The 23734-nt window shown below is 32.3% G+C and overlaps 2 protein-coding genes across 6 annotated transcripts in view; one reads left to right on the top strand and one right to left on the bottom strand.

Annotated features, from left to right (window-relative positions):
• LOC124353610 (regulation of nuclear pre-mRNA domain-containing protein 1B) overlaps positions 1–11738 on the bottom strand; it is a 31958-nt gene extending 20220 nt beyond the window's left edge. Inside the window, exon 1 of one of the 2 annotated variants that reach the window (XM_046803527.1) lies at positions 11080–11738. In XM_046803527.1, coding sequence (XP_046659483.1) covers positions 11080–11230 — 151 coding nt within the window. In that variant the 5' untranslated portion in view covers positions 11231–11738. The remainder of the gene's footprint in view (positions 1–11079) is intronic. The other variant, XM_046803528.1, reaches the window with a different exon arrangement.
• A 1283-nt stretch (positions 11739–13021) lies between these two features.
• The window catches only part of LOC124353609 (protein SON), a 49904-nt gene continuing 39191 nt past the window's right edge, over positions 13022–23734 (top strand). For all 4 annotated transcript variants that reach the window (XM_046803524.1, XM_046803526.1, XM_046803525.1 and 1 more), the window contains exon 1: positions 13022–13148. The gene's annotated coding sequence lies outside the window, so the exon portion shown is untranslated. The remainder of the gene's footprint in view (positions 13149–23734) is intronic.

Genomic DNA, 23734 nt, shown 5'->3' with positions numbered 1-23734 from the left:
ACTCATTTGTCACTAAAAATGAATTAACTTTTTTAATTATTTTATTAATTACATTATTGTTTTTATATTTAATATCAATGTGATGTGCTATACAATTTTCTTTTCTAAAAAAGTTAACCTAACTATATAAATATATATATTTAACTTAAACATAATTTTAATGCACATACGCAGACCAACTTATCATGAAATCTAAAAAAATAGAAAACAAATTTATATGAAACCACGTGTTCTCTAACCTCTTAGGTGCTCACCAAGAAACAGTTATGATCATTTCATGCCTTACGGCAGGAATCCTTGAGAATCGATGATACTTTTAATGACAATTTCTATCTAAACTGTCAAAACAGTAAAATTACCATTAGAATCCCAAAATATACACTGAAGTCAGGTTTTAGCATTTTTTCGTAACTAACCATGAGACCTTCAGAGATACCTCGGTAATACTTATCAACTCATCACAATATTATCTTCATCCTGTACTTGATGCAGAAGCTTAAAAGATGGATTGTAAATTGAAACTGTTAGCTTACAATAATGAATGTGATGGTGCTCGGTAAAAATCCATACTTAAACCCATGAGATTACAGGCCTGGCACAGTGGAAAGAGTTTAGGGTGCGAAAACAGTGATTTATTCAGATGATTATCACAGACTGTAGCAATGTATAGGAATAAGCCAAAACAAACGTAATGGTTCATGTCATTCCTGCAGTTGAAACCACAATGGGTCTCTGTTACTTTTTTTTCAACGTGACATTTCGAGTCTTTGTTTGGAAATAGAAAAGTTACAGTTTTATATAACTCTGAACAGTTTACACCGCCATCCTGAGTCTTTTTATTGGTTACAGAGTGGCCACTCAAAACCGTTGTTCAAATTCCCGATTCTCTAGTTCATTTTCAAACCAAATATAAACAACTGTAAATATTTAACTTTTACGCCGACAGTTCATGTGCAACGGTGACCGTTTATCGCCATCAAATGTACTTGCAAGAAAGTTAAGGTGGCGTAGCAAATTTTGTCGCTAGCGGTATACGAGAGAAATTCGATGGCGATTCATCGCTACCGCTTATTTTAAGCTCCTTTCTTTATATCTATCTTTCAACATGCCGACATAACATCGTGTATATTTTATAATTTTCCTTTGTGTGATATTTGGAAAGCGCATGTATCCAATTTGGAAAAATAAAGAAAACGAAAAACTACCAACCAGCTCTACCGTGGGGCAAACAGTCAGAGGTCTGCGATGCACAAACTATCGGTATGAGATAAAAAGTTTGCTGGTATACAAGGTCGGTTTGGTACAACCAACAAATACACCAAAGAAACTTTCTTCTGAACTCTACTTTTAACTTTGTTTTGGGGGGAAACAAGCCTTAAAATGCCACGTTATTTCGAAGGAATTTACGCAGCTACCGGGAATAAACGCAACAAAACCCGCTACGACGCTCCAAAAAAATATCGAAATTACGAATTATAACCAAAATATTATTTGTTAAACTACGGTAATGTGTTGTTAGTTTGTTTATATATTTAAATTTTTTTTCATACATAAAATAATACAATAACACAAGTTAGCAATCGACAATGTGCGTACTAAGGTGTACCTGTCGTCCGCCGAGACTTATTTGAATTAAGAGATTCAGCTTCAACACATTACTAAGCCATAATATTGTGAAATCGTGACTTTAACTTCAACCGTAGAGAATTTTAAGCACTTCTGTTGGTATCGGAATCGAGTAAAAAGATACGAAATCGATAAAGTATCGGAATTGACCCGTCCATAGTAATAATGATGGGAAAACTCGGAATTTTCAAATCTCGATACGAGTCTGAATCTTAAAAAATCGATCCCGATCCTCCAATTTTAAATCCTAAAAGCCTTTTTTTAACCTAAGTATGCTTTAAACCAAGTCACCACTAGTAAAACCTCTCTCATTCTTATACCATAGAGACTGATAATGTAAAAATTCATCCACGAATAACACTCTATTGTTAAGGATTCTATTTGCAGAGGTTCAGAGAAATCGCTATATTTTAAGAACAAAGTCATACCCCCAACACTCTACTTTAATTTTCTACTTTTATACTATGGAGATTGCAGGATAAGATTCCAGAATAAATTGCCATGAATTTGCAAAAACATCTGAGCATATATTTATATAATGTAGTTAAACATATTTTAAAATTAAATATAGAAATTGAAAGCGCTGGGAGAACATTGAAATGGAAAATACTAACTTCAAGCAAAATATTAATACAAAATTACGATAATTTTCATACATAACGTACTCAGAAATTACGGGTTTGCGATCGTAATTTGCGTAATACCGATCAGCTGTCGTCTACGAACAATCGCAGTAGGCTCACGGCGCTACGGGAACATAAATATGGAAAATACTAACTGTACGCAAAATATTATTTACTAAAGTATGACAATTAAATAATTAGGTTAAGTACTTGCAGTTTTAAAATGTTCACAGTACGACACGTCTTAGCGATCGTTAATTTGTGTACTGTCGATTAGCCTATAGTTCATGATGCGGCGGATCTCCATAGATTCGAATGTCGAATCCCGTCGATCGATTCCCGAATCAGAATCTTTGTTGAGGAACCCAGTTGATTCCAGATTCGGCTTCGACACCTCATTTGTTACTATTGAAAATTCCATGGACAATATTAAAACTTACGCATAATCCACGATTTTCCAGGTGTTCATAGTCAGTCGGTGGCAGCCCTGGTTACAGTCCCGCGAAGTATCGTAGCTCCGAATATATCCCACTGCCGACCAAAATACGAAGAATGCATGTTATCTACTTCGGAAGTTACCGGTGTGTGGTCAATTCGCTATCCATAAAATAAGTATAAACTGGTACTAAACAGTGCCTTCCATAGTTACACTAAGAATAAGAGCATAATTGACGTAATCAATTACTGGTTCTTTTATATTTTGTATTTGCCTTTATATTGTACAATAGGATTGTTCCATCACAAACACTCAATAATAAAATACATAAATGGCTGTATGTAGTTCAAGTCACAGCACGTTTGTTAGATTGTACTTATGGACTATTTGGTTTGAACAGTTCTAATTCTCCAACAAATCGTCACGTTACGTCGGTGAGACGATTAGTTGATTGGTGAAATGGTGGGATTCTCTCCAATCGTCGTCCAAACAAAGCCGATAAAACAACGAAAACCGACGTTTGTGGGCGTTTCTGCCGACCGATCGTCTGAAAATTGACAATAATATTAGTTCAGACGAGGTTTTGATGTGACCGTCATATCAAAATGTCACTTTCTTGATTTTAAACTATGTAATCTGACGATAAATCGGACCGAGGTGAGGAGCAATCGTTCACGGACCATACTGAGACGATCGGTCGGCCGACTATGTCTGACGTGCGTGAGGGTATAACTAACCAAGATAAACTCCTCTACACTAATGTTGGCAACCTTGGATTAGCTGGCGACAGGTGGGGATCGCGAACACATCGTCGGTCACACTGTAGTAACCACGTTCTGTCCGCGGACTCTGTACACAATTTGGCGACATTTTCACGCATACGTCACCGATATTCATTCAGTTTTCCCCCGGTATTCTCTGTCGGGTGGTGGCCACCTTGTGTTAAGACTAGCTTATGAACTCATCTAAGCTACGTGCAAATACTTTCTGTACAAAGTTTAATTTGAATCTTTTAAAAATTACCTCTTAGTTTAATTTGGGATAGGTCAAATTACAGATCTTTAAAAACTTAATACAAAACTGATTAGAAGTTGATTACTGCCTAAGATTACTGACAAACTGTCAAAATTTGATCTTTTATTTTACCTTCCTAAAAATAATTAGTAATTCATGTACAATTCTAAGACTTCGGATTTTAATATTCTTGATAGGTAATATTATTGAACCAAGCAATTTACTATAAAAATATAAGTGTCAAATTACACATTTATTTCTTTATTGATTGATTTCATATGAAATGACCCAAGGCATTAATTATATTTGACTTGTATATTACATAACATACATTTAAATAAATAATTCATTTAACTTATCCAGCATGCAAAAGTAGCAAGATAATAACATTTTTAATAATCCATAAAATAAACAAAATTTCCTAATCATTTCAAAGTAAAGTATTAACATGTTTTATGCATATTAGAAAACAATCTAATATTTCCATACACACATAAAATCATTTTTTTACATTTAATATAATTAAAGTACCTTATATATTTACTGCTGGAAAGGTTTTTTTTTTTAATTTCACTACTATCTATATATTATTAAGAGAATTTTATGATATTGGTATGGCAGTTTTGGGTTTCTTAAATTGTTTTCTCATACACGTATTTGGTATCAGTCGAAAGCTCTTACACTCTAGATATGTGGCTGTGGTAGATTTTAAACTGCCTGGATATGCAATAAAGGGGCAAGATCCAATGTTAATGTTATGAGAGTATTTTTATTAGTTAAAATAGGTAGTGCCAGCCGCAAGTTACGAGAAGGATATAAAAACTTCTTAAATTTTAAAATATCACATAGAAAGAAATTTCCATTTTGTATTATATGTTAATAAAAAGCTTAGATTGTATTTGAAAAATTTTTGAATATGCTTAAAAAATTCTACAAAACAATACCAACACTAATTTACTATAACTAAACTTTTCATATTTTCAAAGTTCCACATTTGTTTCTATGATGTACAATTTTCCTTTACATAACAGAACATAAATTTTCTACAACTATGATTTATAGTATGTTAATATACATACATACACATACACACACACACACACACACACGCACACGCGCGCGCGCACACACACACGCACACAAGAAATATATATATATAAAGATATATATATATATATATATATATATATATATATATATATATATACATACATACATATTACACAGTGTTTCATATTTTATTATCATATGGTAAATTCTGCGTCTTTTAGCTATTTAGGTTTTTCATTAAAAAAATTTATGCTTAGCCATGCATAAAATGTTTCCTACATTTTTGCATTTTTGAGGTTTTGAGCTAAAATTGCTCAGCAACCACTAGTTTTTTCAAGGAATTTTTTTGGAGGTAATATTTTTCCAGTTCAATATCTAACTTCTACATACTTCGGCTAAAATGAATATATAACAAGTGTATCTGTGCATAAAGCATGTACATTTTATAACAGTTTAAAAAATCCATTGCAAATGGGCTCTGCCAATCCAGAATTTACTATACGGCCAGTTAGAAGGTTAATATCAGCTGATTGGTCAAATGCTAACAATTATATCGTCCTGTTTACAAAATGTAATAGAAAAATATTTTGATGACATTAAATTTATTGTAGAAAACTATGAATAAGTGCACATAAAGTACATAAAATTGGTTTCCTTTATCATCGTGACACATTTGCTATAACTGAAAGGATAAAAGTGAAGGAACAGGGCACTAACATAAGTTGAAAAACTATTTGCTCTGTGATAATTTGAGGAAAACAAGAGAGTTTCTTAATCAGAGGAACTGCTTATTAATTATATAAAAATTGAAATATTCCTAGACTGAACTTAGTAAATGGTAAATATATCAAACAGATATTGAAACTATATGCAACTATATGGTACCCGGTTTACAATGGGCTCAAAATTTAGAATTCCTCCCCACTGGCCTAATAAAGTAAAAAAAAATGCTATTGAAATCTTTGGAGCTACTCCATCAAATATCATTGAATGTTGCACAGACATTTGAGTTATAGGCTAAGGTCGATGCTTATACAAATACTTTCAACCCCTGACTTTAAACAATGCTCAACCCACTACATCAACAAGAATGTATTCCTCGCCTTCTCAATGTCAACAAGCTGGAGACCAGAGCTGACATGTTTGGCAATTCAATGGGACCCTCAGGAAGTATCTCAGATGCCGTCTGCAGCCTTAACTTTGTTTTAAGATAGAGACTGAGTACTACCCAATAATTGTATTGTATAGTGAAAATTTTAAATAACCAGTTTCTAGTTTTATTACTCTACTAGCTGTTTCCCGCGGCTTCGCACGCGTCTCTTAAGCTTTGCCCGTATATTTCTTTGCCTTCAAATAGTGTTTGGATATTTTAATATACGTAACTACTGTGTTGTAATTGCAGTTTATAATGTGCAGGCGCTTTGATAACTTTTATATCTTGCAGTACAGCCTGGTGGTTAGTTACATCAATGGGCATTGCGTATAAACCTTCTACATAGAAAAATACAAATTTTCATAGTGATCGGTCCAATAGTTTCTGAGTCTATAAAGGACAAACACACAAACATTCATTTTTATATATTATGATTGCAGAAACAGTTTAAACAAAATTTGTCGTTTCTCTTAAGCTTACTCTATGCTTTAAAACTATAAGTGTAAAGAAATTTATATATAAATATATTTTTTGTCGCATTATATATGTTTACAAAGAACAGCTGATTAAAAATTTGAAAAGACTCTTTCACTTAATAACATATGTTTGCTGCAATGCATTTCTTACGGGTATTTCTGTAACCAGTGGGGCGGAATCCTGAATCGGGAAAGGGATAAAAAGTATCCTATAACCTTCTACAGATCAAGACGAACAAATTAAAAAAAAAATTAGGCGAATCCGTCCAGCCGTTTGTGAGTGATGCTGTTACACACGAACAGTTTCATTTTTATATATATAGATCAGTCTAAATATTACATCTTAGTAAGTTTGTTTAATTTTTATATACTATACAGGGTGATTCATGAAGTTCTCCCCCACTTCTACAGCACATTGTACTAGTAAAAATAATGAAAAAATGTTATATAAACATAGGTCCGAAAACGCTTCGTTAGCGAGTTACAGCTAGCGAAAGATTTCGCCTGAATTCATGGGTAAAAGAGTAAAATAAAGCCATACTGAACTTTTGGAAAGGTTAATTAAGTAAGAAATATCGTGGATTCTTATGTATTTTTACCTGATAAAGCTAATAAAAATAGGTTTCAGAACTGTACCTGTAGTAGTTTTTGAGGGATTCAGGGTTAAATGCAAAAAATTGGGGCACGAAACAATGTTTTTTTAAGTTTGATGTACAATAACTTTGTTAAATTGGTAATAAATACATAAAATCAACAAACATTAATTGTAGAGAATTTAATTCTGAAAAAATTGATATAATCAAAGTCTAAAATAAAACAGAAATAAGTACCAAAAAATCGATTTTATTCAGTATAATACATTACTAGCTGTAAAGAAATACCGTACGGTATTTAGTTAAAATAAAACAAAAACAAAATGTTTGTTCCTTAATGATGAGGTAAATTGAGAAAACAAGATTAACTGTTAAATAAATTTGTTTGTAGTTACAGCTAATACCGAGATTGGATCGGCTGGTAACGTATTACCACAGTAATAGGAAACTGGAACATAGGCTAATACCTCAACACGTTATATTTAATAGGTTATTGACAAATAACAGTATTTCCCATCTCTAGCAGCCATTACTCAAATACCATACACATGATTACACTTTGTGTGAATTATTTTGGAACAATAATGTAGAACTGAATTACGTTATAGACTTTTAAGATTGTATTATAGTGAAGCTATATTTTCTATATGTGCGAGAAATATTAACTTTTTAGATTATATAAAATAATACAAATTTATTTATTTATTATTATTTATAATAAACTTACAATTAATTTAAGCAGTAAACCATGTCTTACAGCATATAAATCATTAGTTGATTCAATTGTGGTTGTGGCCGCTTATCATACTGCAGCCCTTTTGGTTGTTATGGATTACTCTGTTGCACATGAATTTAATAAATTTGTTGTTAAGTTTGAACCTGTTTTGTCAGTTAAGTTTAGATACAACTGCATGTTATCACAATTATCACATATACTATCTTCCACTAGTTACATGTATAATGTAAAATGCACAATATTCTATAAAGTCTTTGCATTGGGGACACCGAAAAATACAGTTTAAATAAAATAAATAACTAATTATTTTAAGATGTTCCATATGGTTGGTGTTTTTGGACAGGATATGACTATAACGTCCGGGGAGGCTTTAATAAGCGGCCTAAACTTGTTATTATCGAACTAATTCGATATATATATATATTAATTGTACAAAAACAATAATTACAATACATTAACAACAAGGATATAAATACATTACAATGTTTAATAAACATAAATTTTTACCAATAATATTAAAAAATAACAAATTTTTTTTTTTTTTTTTTTTCAAATAACTCTGACCTAGAGCTACACATCTAGAAATAGTTACAATATTTATAGACTGCGCGGGTTAGCAGTGAGTGACTGCTTTTGTGAAGGCAGTAGCCAAACCCACAAGTATACCCAGAAATTTATCGACATAATTTCTTTATATCATCGTCATTTTCAAATTCTCAACAAATTACTGAAGTTACTTCTTGCTATTTATTGTTTACATGATAAATGACTAACTATTAAGTAGGAATCATATGTTTTGTTAAATAAATTGTAATATCGAATTATTGATTCGGATAATCTTTATTTCTTCCACAATTTTAATTTATTTTAAGAAATAAAGATGTCTTTTAAAATTAAAAACCTGGTGACTTCCATCAAGCATATATAGCAGAAAATTAATTACTTCTTGGTGTTTATTGCTTACATTGAAAATTAATATAAACCAAGTTGAAATCATATGTTTTAAAAATTTTAATATTGAATAATATTCATTCAGATAATACTAATCAATCCATTTGATAATAAAAATTTGAATAACGAGTGTAGGTCGCTTATTAAAGGGTCTTCATTAACATCCCTATTATTCAGCAAGAATAATAAAGGAACCACAACCATTAATCAAACAATAAAATTAAGACAGATGACAGGAAAAAGGTCAGTTAAATAAAAAAAAAACGATTTAACAAATATCTTTGCAACTGAGAAAGACAAAGTAAATCATCTTCAAGTGTTATTTTGTTTAGTTTTCTAAAGTTAATTACCTTTTTTTATTTCAAAGAAGTTACTTATAGAAACAAATTAAATGTTTGGAATATGAAAATGTGTATACAGTTAGTACAGATGAGTCAGTTATTATTCAAATTAATTAGCTACTATTGGGTGATTATAAGAATGAGTATAATTGTTAGATTTGTATAATTGTTTAAATATCGTTTGATAATTTCGGATATAAAATATAAAATAAGTACTGATGTCCTATGCTTAACCAAATATTATGTCTATTACTAAAACTTTTAAAGATAAACTAGGCGGTAATTCCTCTAAGCAATATAATGGGTCAACCTCGATTTTTCTCAAATTACAATATAATGTTCCAATAGTCAATTAGAAAAGGAAATGGGGAAAAAAAAAAAACTAGAATTTTTGCCGGAAAGCAGTTTATAGGGAGCAGGCAACTCATATTTACAATATAATGTTCCAATAGTCAATTAGAAAAAGGAAATGACTAGAATTTCTTGCTGGAAAAGCAGTTATAGGGAGCAGCAGGCAACCGCGAGAATTACCTATTAGGGATCAGGGGCACTGACGTGATCTGGGCTTCAAATTTGGAACTACTCGAGTTTAATTTTTTTTTTTCTAAAAAGAGCCCAAGCAGCGCGAAGCGCTGCGCAGCGGGCAAGCAATCGTGCGTGATCTTCGTCTATACTGAATTGATTCAGGCCAAAGGAATGGACACAGATTTCCTTTACCAGATTTTGTATAAAGGAGATTTTTGTATTGGGCGGATTATATTGGTTTACTTATGCTTTCCACAGCATGTAATTATGTGTTTAAAATTGTTGTACATACATTACCTACATTATATTGTAATATGTAATAACAATTTATCAGAAATTTTTAATAAAAAAAAGGATAAGCACGATGCCTGCCCGCTGTGCAGCGCTTCGCGCTGCTTGCTCTTTTAGAAAAAAAATTAACTCGAGTAGTTCCAAATTTGAAGCCCAGATCACGTCAGTGCCCTGATCACTAATAGGTAACTCTAAGCAATATATGACTGTCTGGCGGTTGCCTGCTCCCTATAACGGCTTACTGCTTTCCGGCAAGAACTTCTAGTCATTTCCTTTTCTAATTGACTATTGGAACATTAACTTATATTGTAATATGAGAAAAATCCAGGTTGACCCATATATTGCTTAGAATTACCAACTAGGCTTTTAAAAAATAACATGACATTAATCTAAAATTGTTTGGGTGGTAGGGTATAGCGATAAAGCGGACCCGGGTTTTTTATATCGAATGAATGTAATCATCGATACCTAATATTCACATCTCAAATCCTAGACTATCAATCGATATAAAATTATCTAGGTATATAGTCCGCAATAAACAAACATATGTTTTAAATTAAAAATTAACATAAAATGTGAATTTAATATTAACGGTTGATCAAAACAAATTAGGCTATTATAACCGAAATTAGGAAAACTGAAGACGACCATATTTGCTCCTCTCACAGTTAGATTTGTTTCTTTCCATAAATTTCACATGAGTTTTTTGGTACGAATCCTACATTGTTGAAGCCACGAAAAACATGTCTTTTCATCTTTCAAAGCAATGCTGTGTAGTTTACTAAAATTGACTGCCATTTTTAATAATCAAATGTTACTTACGTAAAATTGAAATATTACCCTACTTGTATTATTTGAAAGTGTTTACCAGCGGTTTTGATATAGATTATTTAAGTTAATTGTTCAAAATAATTAATTAGTATCGATTGATTATATCGATGGTTATGATTAAGATGATTAAGTAATATCGTTTGCCAATTTCGATATAAAAATCGGTTCTGCTTATCGTACCTTACCCAATAATGTTTTCATATAATATAGTCTAAGCCTTATAGAGATATGAAAAGTGTTAAATATCTAACTCTCCTTAAAGCAAACAATGTTTTTATAGTGAGGTAAATGTTATTTTTTAGGTCTATTAATTCCTGAAAACAAGCTAGAAAGGGGGAGTAATATCTTTGCAGTATAAAAGTGTCCAATTTATCAGTTCTAGGATTCATTCTGATAGAACTTTGTTAAAGATTAAAATAAGAATAATATTTACCTTTCTGAATTTCTTTGGCCCACATCTTGACAATGGCTTCATGGTGTTTTCTGTGGTGTATTAGCCATAAAGACAAAGTTTGGATACTTTGTTGTGATGCATTTAAATCGTCTAATTTCTTGGAAAGTGCACTTTCTGTAAATCCGGCCATTACTTTAATTTTTCGAATAAACCCCCCACTTAATTGGCAACTTTTAATTTTTATAGCCTATAATTATGTAGTCTCTTACATATGTAAACAAACAAAATATCGGAAGCCCATTTCCCAACTTCCACTATTAATTCGTTAAAATTCAACAACGCTTCTCATCTGTAGCGACACTAAAAGAAACACTCACTTTTGTATAAAAAGTTAATAATATAAGTTATTATCCACAAGATTAAACATCTAAGAGCAATGGCTCAAATTAGAGTACAATTAATTATTTTAAAGAAAAATCTCCTCTCTTCCTCCACTTCACTGATTGAGTTATTGTCCTTGTTCCTTTCACAAATAAAAAAACAATATGTTATACCCCCAGCTTCAATATGCAACCCGCAACAATATCAGAACTCTCTTTAGTATTTGTTTGTTAGTAGTGTAGAAGAATAGTTTCTAGGATGGAATGTCCAACACAACGCAACACGCAACAAACATCAGCAGTGGCAGGCAGTAGTCCGGCCCTGGCTGCCATGTGTTATGTTTTTGTAGTATAACATCTGTTCTACAGGGAAGCTGAGGGACCAAAGAGCAAACATTGGTTTTTATTCTTTAATGGAAACTGTACATTCATATTTGCCAGTACACACCTAAAAAGGTTGCGCTAATCAGGACTCATCCTGCATCTGGTTGATGAACAATACAATAAATATAAATTATGATTAATAATGAATTATTAAAATCAGCAAATATTATAATCGTATAACTTACTTTCTGCTTGTAGCTTTTAGGACCTTGGTATGCAGTGCTTGAAAGTAATTGACTTATTGGCGTTTATTTTAAGAATGAGAAAAACAACAATTAAATATTTTTTGTGAAATAATAAATACAATTCTTTTAAAGTTTCTTCTAAAAACACTGTTTTAGTTTTGTACAAGGTTCAAGCCAAACGTCCTACTTCTCTATTTTAAATAATAGTTTTATATTTTCCTACAAATCTTTAGAATTTACTTTAACGTAAAGATAAAAACGAGTAGTAAATGAGCATTATTTAAGATATAGGCATTTACTCGACTCAATTTAGGCGGTATTAATGGGAGGACATTAACGTGTCTAGTGCCTGCAAGATTCACTGGATAAGAAGTATCGACACGTACCTAAGACCGTGAGATCGGCCGTTTGCGGAACTCCAGAGGGTTTTGTAGCTCGTTTGTGTGCCAGTACACTTTTCAGCCAACCTAAAATTTAATATGCTGTGAATCAACGACACAATAACCAATTTTCATTCATATTGCAGCCTTCGCTCTGTCATATAGTTTCATATCCAGTTTACAAATTTAGCACGTAGAGGACAACACGTCCTGCCACGGATACTCTGCGGAATAATGGGATCGCCGTAATACTGTTCAAAATAATATTTTGGTTTATCGATGTGTTTATTTTACAGTTATTGCAGCAATCAAACGTACTTAACTTTTCTCAATTGTATAAGGTTTATATACTTGTATTATACTTATTTATATCCGAATCTCGTTCTTTACAAACATTTTCACTAGCTTAGTAAAATGCACCCATTTGATCCATACTATTATGGGTTTTAAAAAGTACATATCTTTATGCTTTGCATGTTAAGCTATTCTGTGACTATGGTCTTAAAAATGTAGTATTAAAAGTATGTAACATATTCATAACAATTTTGTAACATATTGATTGGTTTAGTGTGTATTGGCTAGGTATACGTGCACTTAGCCAATAAAACAGGTGTTTATTCTCTGCCGGCCTTGACAGTTGTTTTTGTAAGAATGTCAAAGTAGTCCATAATCTTATGACTGAACACAATTTTCTTTGGTGATTGTTTGGATTTCATTATTTTATTTCTTTTAAAACTATTTCTTTTTCAAATTTGTGTCGACTTATAATCGTACATTTCGTAAGTATTTTATTTATTGAGTGTCTTTTAGATTCTTTAGTGAGTTGTAAACTATGGGCCTTACCCTTGTGTAGATGACCCTGATAATTTGGTTATTGGTTCTGACTTATCAAGCAACAACTATCTTTCATTCATTAGAAACTTAGTTGTTACATTTGATATGATGTTGTTACTAAATAGAATTATGAATGGCATTAATAGATAGTTGTATTTAATTTTAATTTGTTAGTAACAAAGTGTAGAATGGTTCGAATTTCAGTTATCCTCTTGACCTATGACTACCAGTTCTCCTAACTAAAAATTTGTACCTATACACTGTACATTTGTATTCATAAATTATTGAAATATTGAGTTAATTTAAAATGAATGAGCTGGTAGTGATAAGGTAGTAATCAAATGGTATTGTTGCTTTAATTAATTATAGGTAGGCCTAAGTAGTGTTCAAAAATAAACACTTTAATAACTGGATTAAATAGATATCTGAATGTGATGTAAACAACAAAATTCACAGTCATTAAAACTAATTGAAAAGACCAAAATTCCATGTGTAACAGCTTTCAAAAAATTTAAGACTCCCAAGTTTTTAGCCTGGACTGCGGTATAATAATCGGCCACCACCACAATTGAATTAAAGAATAAAAGAATAATAAAGAATAAAGAATTTTATTTTCTTAAATTTCAACAGTTAACAAAAATGTACACTTTTATCTCAACATTTAATAATTCTCTTGTCAGGCTGACCATTATTTTATTACTTAACTTAGTAGTTTTGCATTGAAAACAGCCTTAACTATTACAATATACAGTATGTACATATTACAGTAGGTAAATATTGACACAAGAAGGAAATTTAAGAAAATCTAGGGCCTCTAAGGCAAGCCTGTTCAGAGGTTCCTTTACAGTACTTACAAAAAAAACAATAGCACTCAGAAAAAATTATTTTTTAAGAAAATTGACAAAGATGGTCTCAAAAAAACAAACATGTTTGTGCCTTAGCAAAAAATTTATCCACAGTTAACAAAATAAACAAATGCAACTTGCAACAAGAGAAAATAACAACACCTGACTTCCCGTACCACCATCCACAAGGAAGCAGAACATAGACTACAGATACATAATAAAAACAAAAATATTGACTTCACAACTATATTAACAATAAATAAATATTTACATACAAATGTTAACCATACATTACTGATAAACACTGATCATCTGAATAAGTATTTATCGTATCATTGATATTCATGAGTATTGAATATATAAAAATAAATATATATATTTAAGATTATATAAAATAACCACACTTTATTTATATTATGTTTGAGCAGCATAGTAGTTACGATCACTTACATGGTAAACATGTCTGACAGCATATACAAAATGCTGGAATTGATCACCACCATCAAGATCATTATCTTACAATCATTTTAAACATTGTTCAATCGCATGTTCATTCATTGTTCTTGCCGATGTCAATAGCCTACTCAGTACATAAATGATTTTACTTCATTGCATTAAATTACTTTTCAACAATATTACTTATTCATGTAATTATTAATTATGAATATCTATAGGTAAAGTATTTTTATATTCAGTAGTTTAGACATTCCTAATCAATAGTTGATTCAATTGTGTTGGCGGCCACTTATTATACCGCAGCCCCTGTCTGAAATCCTGGATCAGCTACAACATGAAAAATTTTCCGTTTTACATCTTGGTGTCTCATCACTTTCGGATAGAAACTCAGCAGTCAAATAATTGTCACATTATTCCTCAAAAAGTAAAAGTTTTTTTTGCTCATGATACAACTTATACTTATGAACTTACATGAACATTGTTATAATGATGACAACTGAAACAAAATCTGTGATATGCCAGACTCTATATACGTGAACTCAGTATTACAGCTCTGTTTGTAGTAATTGTTGAGTTTTATTCAGATCATCCTATGTCAAATCAACTGGTCTTGGCCTTGACCTTTCATATTTTGTATGGTAGTTGTACCTACCAAAACTAGTTCCAATTCAGAATTGTGCACTTTTCTGCCTTTTAGATTTTTAGTGACAGGCTTTTGATTATGTCACAGTATTTTATAAACAAAGCTAAAAAACAATTAAAGCAAAAGAGATCATATTTGCGGTATTCTTTTCAATTTGAAATGCTCTTTAATTTGGTATATCACATGACTATGTTTTGAATGTTTTTTATCCTCCCAATAATGGCTTTTGAAAAACCCAAAACACGCTCCTTTCAATGTTTTTAAAAAAAAGCATTTGTTTTCTACACTATAGCTGGCTACATATGCTACATGCCAAACTTCAGAATGAGATATAAATAGTTCTTATTAAAAAAATATCTTGCTACTGGAGTATACATCAGTTTGGTGTGAGCAGCCATGACTATGTGCATTAAGTAAGGTACTGTGTTCTGCAATTAGTTAGGAGTGAAATTAACTCTCTTACCCAGTCAAAATGTACATGTAATTTGGTTAATAATTCTAAATTATTTTCGGTTGACTTAATAAATTTGTAGAAAACTATAATTTAATACTAAATATTAAATAATAAAATACTAACTTAACCTTGAATCTTTCGAATATTTTATTTATTTATTATTTATTATTACTTCCAACGGTACAACGCCATTTAACATATTTACAAAAATTACAGACTTCTAAGATGACTATATTAAATTAAAGCTAGAAAAATAGAATATCACATTGTACACACAACAACAACACAGCAATCAGCATAACAGATAATCATAAGGCAAAGCAGTAACAACAATAGTTTGACACCAAAAGTTATTTAACATTCATAGCAGGAATGTAACAAATCAATAACAAGTATCAATAATAAATAGGTCAAGAATAATAAAGATAACAATCAAATATAAGGTAACCATTGCAATAAACTATCAGACAAAACGAACCACTTGAAAATCAACATGATAATAGAATATAAAATAATAACAGAATTATAATATATAGAGGATAATATATATATATATATATATATATATATATATATATATATATATATATATATAAAACAGAACTATAATATGTAGTGAAATAATATACAATTATACATTACGAGGTAAAACAAACTATAAATTAAGGAAAAACAACATAAGAATAATAACAAGCACCTGCACTGATGAACTCATGTCAACACCCTGGAGCACCTCCACTTAAAGGACAACCAATAGCCCTGGAAGAAATCCAACCCATCGCAGACCAATCCCCCAGTACACTGCATCCTCGCCAAACCACAGTTGCTAGCATAACTAGTTGGCCGGTATACTCTTCCAAACACTGCCTTTGATCTAGTTCCTCTAGGAATGTAGAAGTTTACTTGACGAAGGAGGTCAGGACAATCCAACTTGCCATTAACCAACTTGTAAAGAAGCTGAAGATCTTGCAATTGACGTCTAGTGTGAAGAGGATGCAGGTTGAATCTCAGCTCCAATTCTTCAATTGGAGTCGTCAGGTAGCCATAGCCCATTCAAACGCCCAACACCCTCAAAAAACGAAGCTGAACTCGGTCCAAGTTTATTGTTTTATTGCGATACACCTTTTTTCTATGGAAAACTGTAAAATTAATTTTATTGAACCCTTCATTAATCACAAGAGTGTTTCCTGGCACCTCTGTGATACATCTCTTTGTACACACCTTTTCAGTGTAAAATGTTTCTAGATAATTTTTATTTTTTGTCTTAGTAGCCTACATCCCTACCTCCAATAATCTTTGTATGCTACTGTCGCAAAACCACAAATGATATATCCGAAACCAGTTGGTGCTAAATGGTACACTGACATTATACGTTGAAAGAACTCCTTCTGGCTGATATAATTGCTTAACAATAATTTAATTTTCTAAGAATGGTAAAAAATGAATGAAACTTCTGTGTTCCTGCAACTGCCTTTGATTCACTACTAAGCCATTTATGTAAATTTAGTAGTTAATCAAATGTGTAATAATTTTTGCAATAAGTTGTACGATTAGCCTCTTCCTCTAAATAAGTTCATTAAATCATAAAAAAAAACATTGATGGGGTTTTTTAACATACCTCATATAGTTTTTAATCTCTTTAAAACATTGAACAAGATATTGTTGTTTTACATGGTTTTCTGACCTTCCCCCTAAATGTACATTGGAGGAATGGACAATTTTGGTAGATTTTTAGAAAATAGACATGAAACGCAATGATTTAGAAAAAAATTGTCAAAATAAACCGGCTTTAAAATATGGGGAGGGCATGATGCGGATAACAATGAGCTCTATTACTTATTGTATATTTCACATTCTAAGTTGTATGGCATCAGGTGCGTCCCGCCTTGAAGATAAAGAAGTATGAGCTTACTCATTCTGGATACCCCTAACTAAAGAACACCTCCATTTTGAACCCAGAAATTGTTTGCCTATATGCAAGGCTCCAGGAAATCCCTCACAACGGTTTCAGCTCTAGTATAAATGATTATGATCATGAATTTTCCAAATAAATAGCAGCCTAACCTCTAATAACCATATGTCAATGTGCCCAGCAAAGGGAGAGATTATTTGGTACTGTATTTACAACCTGGAGACCTCAAAAAAGCAGTCCCAGACGGTTTTAGACCTAAATTTATGACAATTCAGACCCAACTGGCATCCATGAAAATGCAAATACTGGTACAACTGAACTCCAAATTTTCATAGTCTTCACTTCCCACAGTTGCAGTGATTATTTCTTCCCGGATGACAAGGAAGAAATTCGCCAAGAACACAATTTTAAATCATCAACTCTCTGTGTCCTTTAATGGATTAGTGCTTACCAAAAAGTGAGTTTCTGTATATACATTTCAGCACCCAATCATTCCCTATATTAGATCTGCCTGTACTAATAAATATTACTCCAAGATTCAGTACCTGTCACAACTTGGTGTATCAACCTGTCTACTTCAAAACAAATTAATAATGATTGTTTTCAGTAGCTAGTACAAAATTCTTCAGGTGTTTCTAGAAACAGTATTGTCTAATTCCTTTACATTGGTAAATGCTCAAGTATTTCCAATCTATTTTTTGTTAAGTTTGACATCAATATTTTTAGAATTATGCATCGGAAGGTTTTAATCTTAACTGTTATCTTCACTGTTTGGAATTTTTAATAGTGCATAACGTTTAAAGCTAGCAAAGCCTACTATTTAAAAAGGGATTTATAAGTGTATGATACAGGCATGTGTGCTGATTCTTATAAGCAGATAACTCATACAACTAAACATATCATGTAAGTAAATTGTAGTGGTTTGTTATCTGAATTTGTTAAATGTCTTTTTTATCGCCAATCAACAATATTTGAAGCTGCGTATCAAGGATAAAATAATATTATTTATATATTAGTAGTAATTTTATTACATATCAACAGTGTTGATTTGTTTTATTATTTTGACATTATATTTTATTATTATTTTTATTTTCAAATGTTTTGTTTCATATAGGCCTCCTACAACTTACCTTTCAAATATGTCCTACTCTCCAAATATAGATGTTCAATGTTTGTGGAAAACATAACTCATAATTATCGTTTTATGAATAAAATTTCTATTTACTCTGACTAGTTGAAACCAATAACTATATTGACAGGTAAGAATGTTGTTAGAAGTAATCATTAAAAAAAAATGTAAATACGAATAATACACCCATTACTCATTACAATCTGGAATTAAGTACCCTATTTGGGATATTGTATATAAAATGTTCTCCATTATTTGAGACGTCAAGACCCCAATATAAGTTGGATACCAGTATGTGGGCTTTGTGTGAAACAAATAGTGGTAGAGGAATTATATTTGTTTACCATATTATCATCAGTACAATACCAAGTAAGTATTCCTCTATATTCGCACTTCTCCCATTTATCTCTACGCTAACCATCCACTCTCTCAGTTGTAGGAGTCATGTTACTGAAAACATTGTGCAACGTATTGTTGATGGATTTATACGTATTGGATGTGTGCAACAAGCGTATATTTTATATAGAGGCGATTTGCACTTCTCCCATTTATCTCTCTACTGACTATCCACTCTCTCTGTTGACCATCCAATGTTATTGGTCTCATGTAGCTGCAACATTGTGCAACCTATTGTGGATGGATTTATTCATAATGGATGTGTCCAACAAGCGTATATTTTATATAGAGGCAATTTGCAGTTCTCTCATTTATCTCTCTACTGACCATACACTCTCTCTTAGTTGTTGGTCTCATGTAGCTGCAAACATTGTGAAACCTATTGTGGATGGATTTATTTGTATTTGATGTGTCCAACAAGCATATATTTTATATAGAGGCAATTCGCAGTTCTCTCATTTATCTCTCTACTGACCATACCACTCTCTCTTAGTTGTTGGTCTCATGTAGCTGCAAACATTGTGCAACCTATTGTGGATGGATTTATTCATATTGGATGTGTCCAACAAGCATATATTTTATATAGAGGCAATTCGCAGTTCTCTCATTTATCTCTCTACTGACCATACACTCTCTCTTAGTTGTTGGTCTCATGTAGCTGCAAACATTGTGCAACCTATATTGTGGATGGATTTATTCATATTTGATGTGTCCAACAAGCGTATATTTTATATAGAGGCAATTCGCAGTTCTCTCATTTATCTCTTTACTGACCATCCACTCTCTCTCAGTTGTTGGTCTTATGTAGCTGCAAACATTGTGCAACCTATTGTGGATGGATTTATTCGTATTGGATGCGTCCAACAAGCGTATATTAGAGGCAATTGGGTCATCAATAGCCAGTCAGTTGTGACTGAACGGTGTGGTGGTGTACTGGTGTACGTCTCAGTCAGCCACATCTGTCTCATTACCTCACAACCGTTATCAGGCTGTTATCAGTGGCTCATTAATCCTCCCACCACTTGTTCCGGATCAGTCATTAATTAATTGAGTCTTAATGTCGTTGTTGCTGTGAAATGGCCCAACTCCGGAAGTCTGCTTGGAAGAAATTTCGGAAAGGTATTATAGTGAAATCTAAATTATTTTTAAGGGCATTTTGAAGTTTTATTACTTGAAAGTAGCTTGTGTCTACTCATTCTATTTTGTGATAAAGTGATACCCAATTGTATGATAGGAATGATTTAATAATTGTTATTGCATTTAATTCAATTTATAATTTCTAGTATATTTAAATTATATTTTATGTTATAAAGACTTCATTAGTAAATCGTGATGATAAAAGCCTTTGTGTTTATATACAATTATTTGAAAGGTATTTAGTCTTCTGATTATATGTTATTTTAGCTACAGCACATATGTTACAGAAACAACCAAATAAAATATAATTTATTTAAACAAAATTGAGGGCTTTATTATGTGGGAACTGCTCACCATGCAGGTGAAAGATCCAGGTTTGAGTCCTAGCGAAGCAAGTACTTTTTGTTAATCAATCTTTATTGAAATTAAATTAAAATTATTGCCATTTACACAAATTTAATAAATAAATAAATAAATAAATATATATATATATATATATATATATATAGTAGTATATATATATATATTTTTTTTTTCTCTCATAAATGGCAACACCTCTTTATTTAGATTACATTTTTTGTACTCTAGGTGTACCAGTGTGCCTGAAGTCAAAACAATGCAAAGAGTTTTTTTTAAGCTTCTTCGACACCTACTTTTTTGGATTCCTTCAGAAAGACATTGACTCCAGATTCCAGGAGTTTAACAGCTTCTGTGACTGCATCAGATTTCAGACACTGTCTTTAACGGAAGTTGAAATAGAGCTGAACTTATCCTGTATTCTGATACCTTATTTTACATGAATTCTAATCTCCAGCATTTTGAACTGAATTCCAAACAAATTTTACTTGCCCCGGTTTAGGGCTACAAATAGTGTTTGTTACCTCCATATGTAGTTACTCTCCAAAGTTTTTAGATCAGTTTCACTTTAGATATTGTTTAATTTACCTCAGAAAAACTTTGTGCTTCAATCACATTGCTTTCCATAGAATAAACAATAGTCAGTTCTTTGATAAATTTTAAATCGTTCAGGGTCCCCACTCAACCGTGTAAACGTCAATAAGCCGTGAATTTTGTTCACCATAAAAAAATCTTTAATGGGCAGGGAATTTAATATAGAAACCGTGAAAATCTCTACAACTTGCGATTAAATGAATCAACATGAGTCATCGCCGTGTAAAGTTCGGTTCATGCGTGAGCGGGAATTGCGCAAGCATAATCGCGGCGACTCGCGACGATCGTTCTTGGCGCGATTTTGTAGTGTACCTGATCAAATGGAGCGGTTCACCGCAGCGTGTAGGCGCGACGATCGCAAACAACCGCAACCACTAATAGATCGCAGCCGATGGCGGCCTAGCCCCGGCGACCGACGTTGTATCGGTAAGGGGGACTGTTGGACGATTCACACTGGCTACCAGTCGTCGCAATCGACCGCCGAACCTCGTGGGCGTACCGATCTTTCTCGAAATATGGATGTCGGTGGATACGACTGGAGAGGAGTGCATGGATATGTTGATACCCCGGTAACGCGTAAACCTTACTGTTTGTACACTATTGATTTTAATATTTTATTTGCATTATTTCGTATCATATCTGTGCACTACTAAATCCAAACTTATAATCTGTTGTCAATTGTTTATTTTTGTCACTGAAAAACAGATAGATCACATTGGAAAATATACCTATGTTTATGAATATTTTTTTACCTAACAATTTATCATCGTTATTTACTTAACGATTACACTACTTTATAGGTAGGTTTTCACACCAGAGGAAGTATTTATGTCAAAATGTACACCTAAATTTCGGTACTAATTTCGCGTGGTACAATCTTATTGTGTTTGGTGTAAAACAAATGTATAACTGAAATATAAACTTCTTTAATTGGCTAAAAAGAGTAAATTAAGTTCTCCTTTACTCAGTCCAATTCATATCCCCACTTAAGTTGTATCTACTAAAAATTTGTAATAATAAATTTTATTAATATTAAAATACTTACGTGGGACATTAAAAATAAATAATGTATCATGAACTTTGCACTCCGTTTTTTTGTTTTTGTTTTTTATAAATAGGCTCTTTGTTGTCTATTAACATTCACACTTATACATTTTAGTACAATTTTAATAGGATTACAAATCTGCTTTAATTTAGGAGTAATTAATTTACTAATTTCAGTTGTAGAAACATGATCATTTGTTATTTTATCATTTACGTTGCGTTATCAGTTTTTACATGTCATACTTTTATGCTCATGTAAAAATAATCGATCGTCATCTCGCACTCGCTCGTGTGAAGTCGAAGTCAAAATCTCGGGCAACAAAACGCCGAACTCAGTTTTCCGCGCTCTATCGTATTTAAATCGCCGACTGCTCGCATTTTGGACTTGTGGAGTCGCAAACAGTGGGTGAGCATTGGTGCTTTCACACAGAGTGACAGATGCCAGTGTTTGGCGCCAAAAACGCGCATACACTGGCACAGGACTCGGCATTTTTATCGTCTGTTGCCGCTTCTCGCGTCTCAACTCAGCTTGAATACAGGTGTGTTTCGTTTCAATTCTAATGTTACTAACATTGTTTTACTTTTAAAATTTTGCGAATTTAACACCGAACGGGTTTATAATAGAAGTAGAGTGTAGGCCTGTGTTGTGGAATCAAGAAACAAGTTAATATTCCACACTTGTTCGTTGAATGATCTTTTGGACATATGGTAATGTATTTTTTTTTTAATTATGGCTTTTTCTCTAAGCTGTGAGTGCAGTAGCAATAGGTAAAATTGACCTGATAGAAACCTGGAATTCAAGATAAGATAAACTTTAAAACTCGTCTTGCCACTCTTTAGTCTCTTCTACGCCACCTTAAAGCGAAGTATCATAAAAAATATAAACATTTTTCTTCATTCATGTTATTTGAAACTGGTGTTAGTCGTCTGAAGGAGACCCGCGATTTAGCTGCCACAGCCAACCACTTTTTCCAGCGTTCCTTCGGCGTTTTGTGAAAAGAGAAGTAAATTATTTAGATAGGATTATATATTGAAAAGCAGAATCAAGTGATTAGTTATTCAAAATGAAGTGATGATTCATAAGTGAATAAAGAATCAAGTGGTGAGGGATAAGTAAGCTAATGGAGGATCAAGTGACTTGATTAAGTTATAGAGTCGACTATGTTCCAGTGAGACGCAAAGCACACTGTGAGCCTCAAGGTCTCAGATTCCATCACATAAGTGACCCCGGGTGAGCTTTAATTGAGCGGCTGTCGCTTCCCATTAACAGATGATCTGCCTCTGACACATTCATCATGCAGCCTCCCTTGTGCTTCTACGCATATGTTCTTATGTAATTCTAATATATTTATCATACATCTCACCTGGTACTTCTACGCATATGTTCTTATGTAATTCTGATATATTCATCATACATCTCACCTGGTACTTCTACGCATATGTTCTTATGTAATTCTGATATATTTATCATACATCTCACCTGGTACTTCTACGCATATGTTCTTATGTAATTCTGATATATTCATCATACATCTCACTGGTACTTCTACGCATATGTTCTTAT

Source organism: Homalodisca vitripennis, chromosome 2 (genome assembly GCF_021130785.1).
Source record: "Homalodisca vitripennis isolate AUS2020 chromosome 2, UT_GWSS_2.1, whole genome shotgun sequence".
In the NCBI taxonomy this organism is placed as follows: Eukaryota; Metazoa; Arthropoda; class Insecta; order Hemiptera; family Cicadellidae; genus Homalodisca; species Homalodisca vitripennis.
The sequence above is the reverse complement of the archived record's forward strand: the minus strand, read 5'-3'. Positions and strand labels throughout refer to the sequence as shown.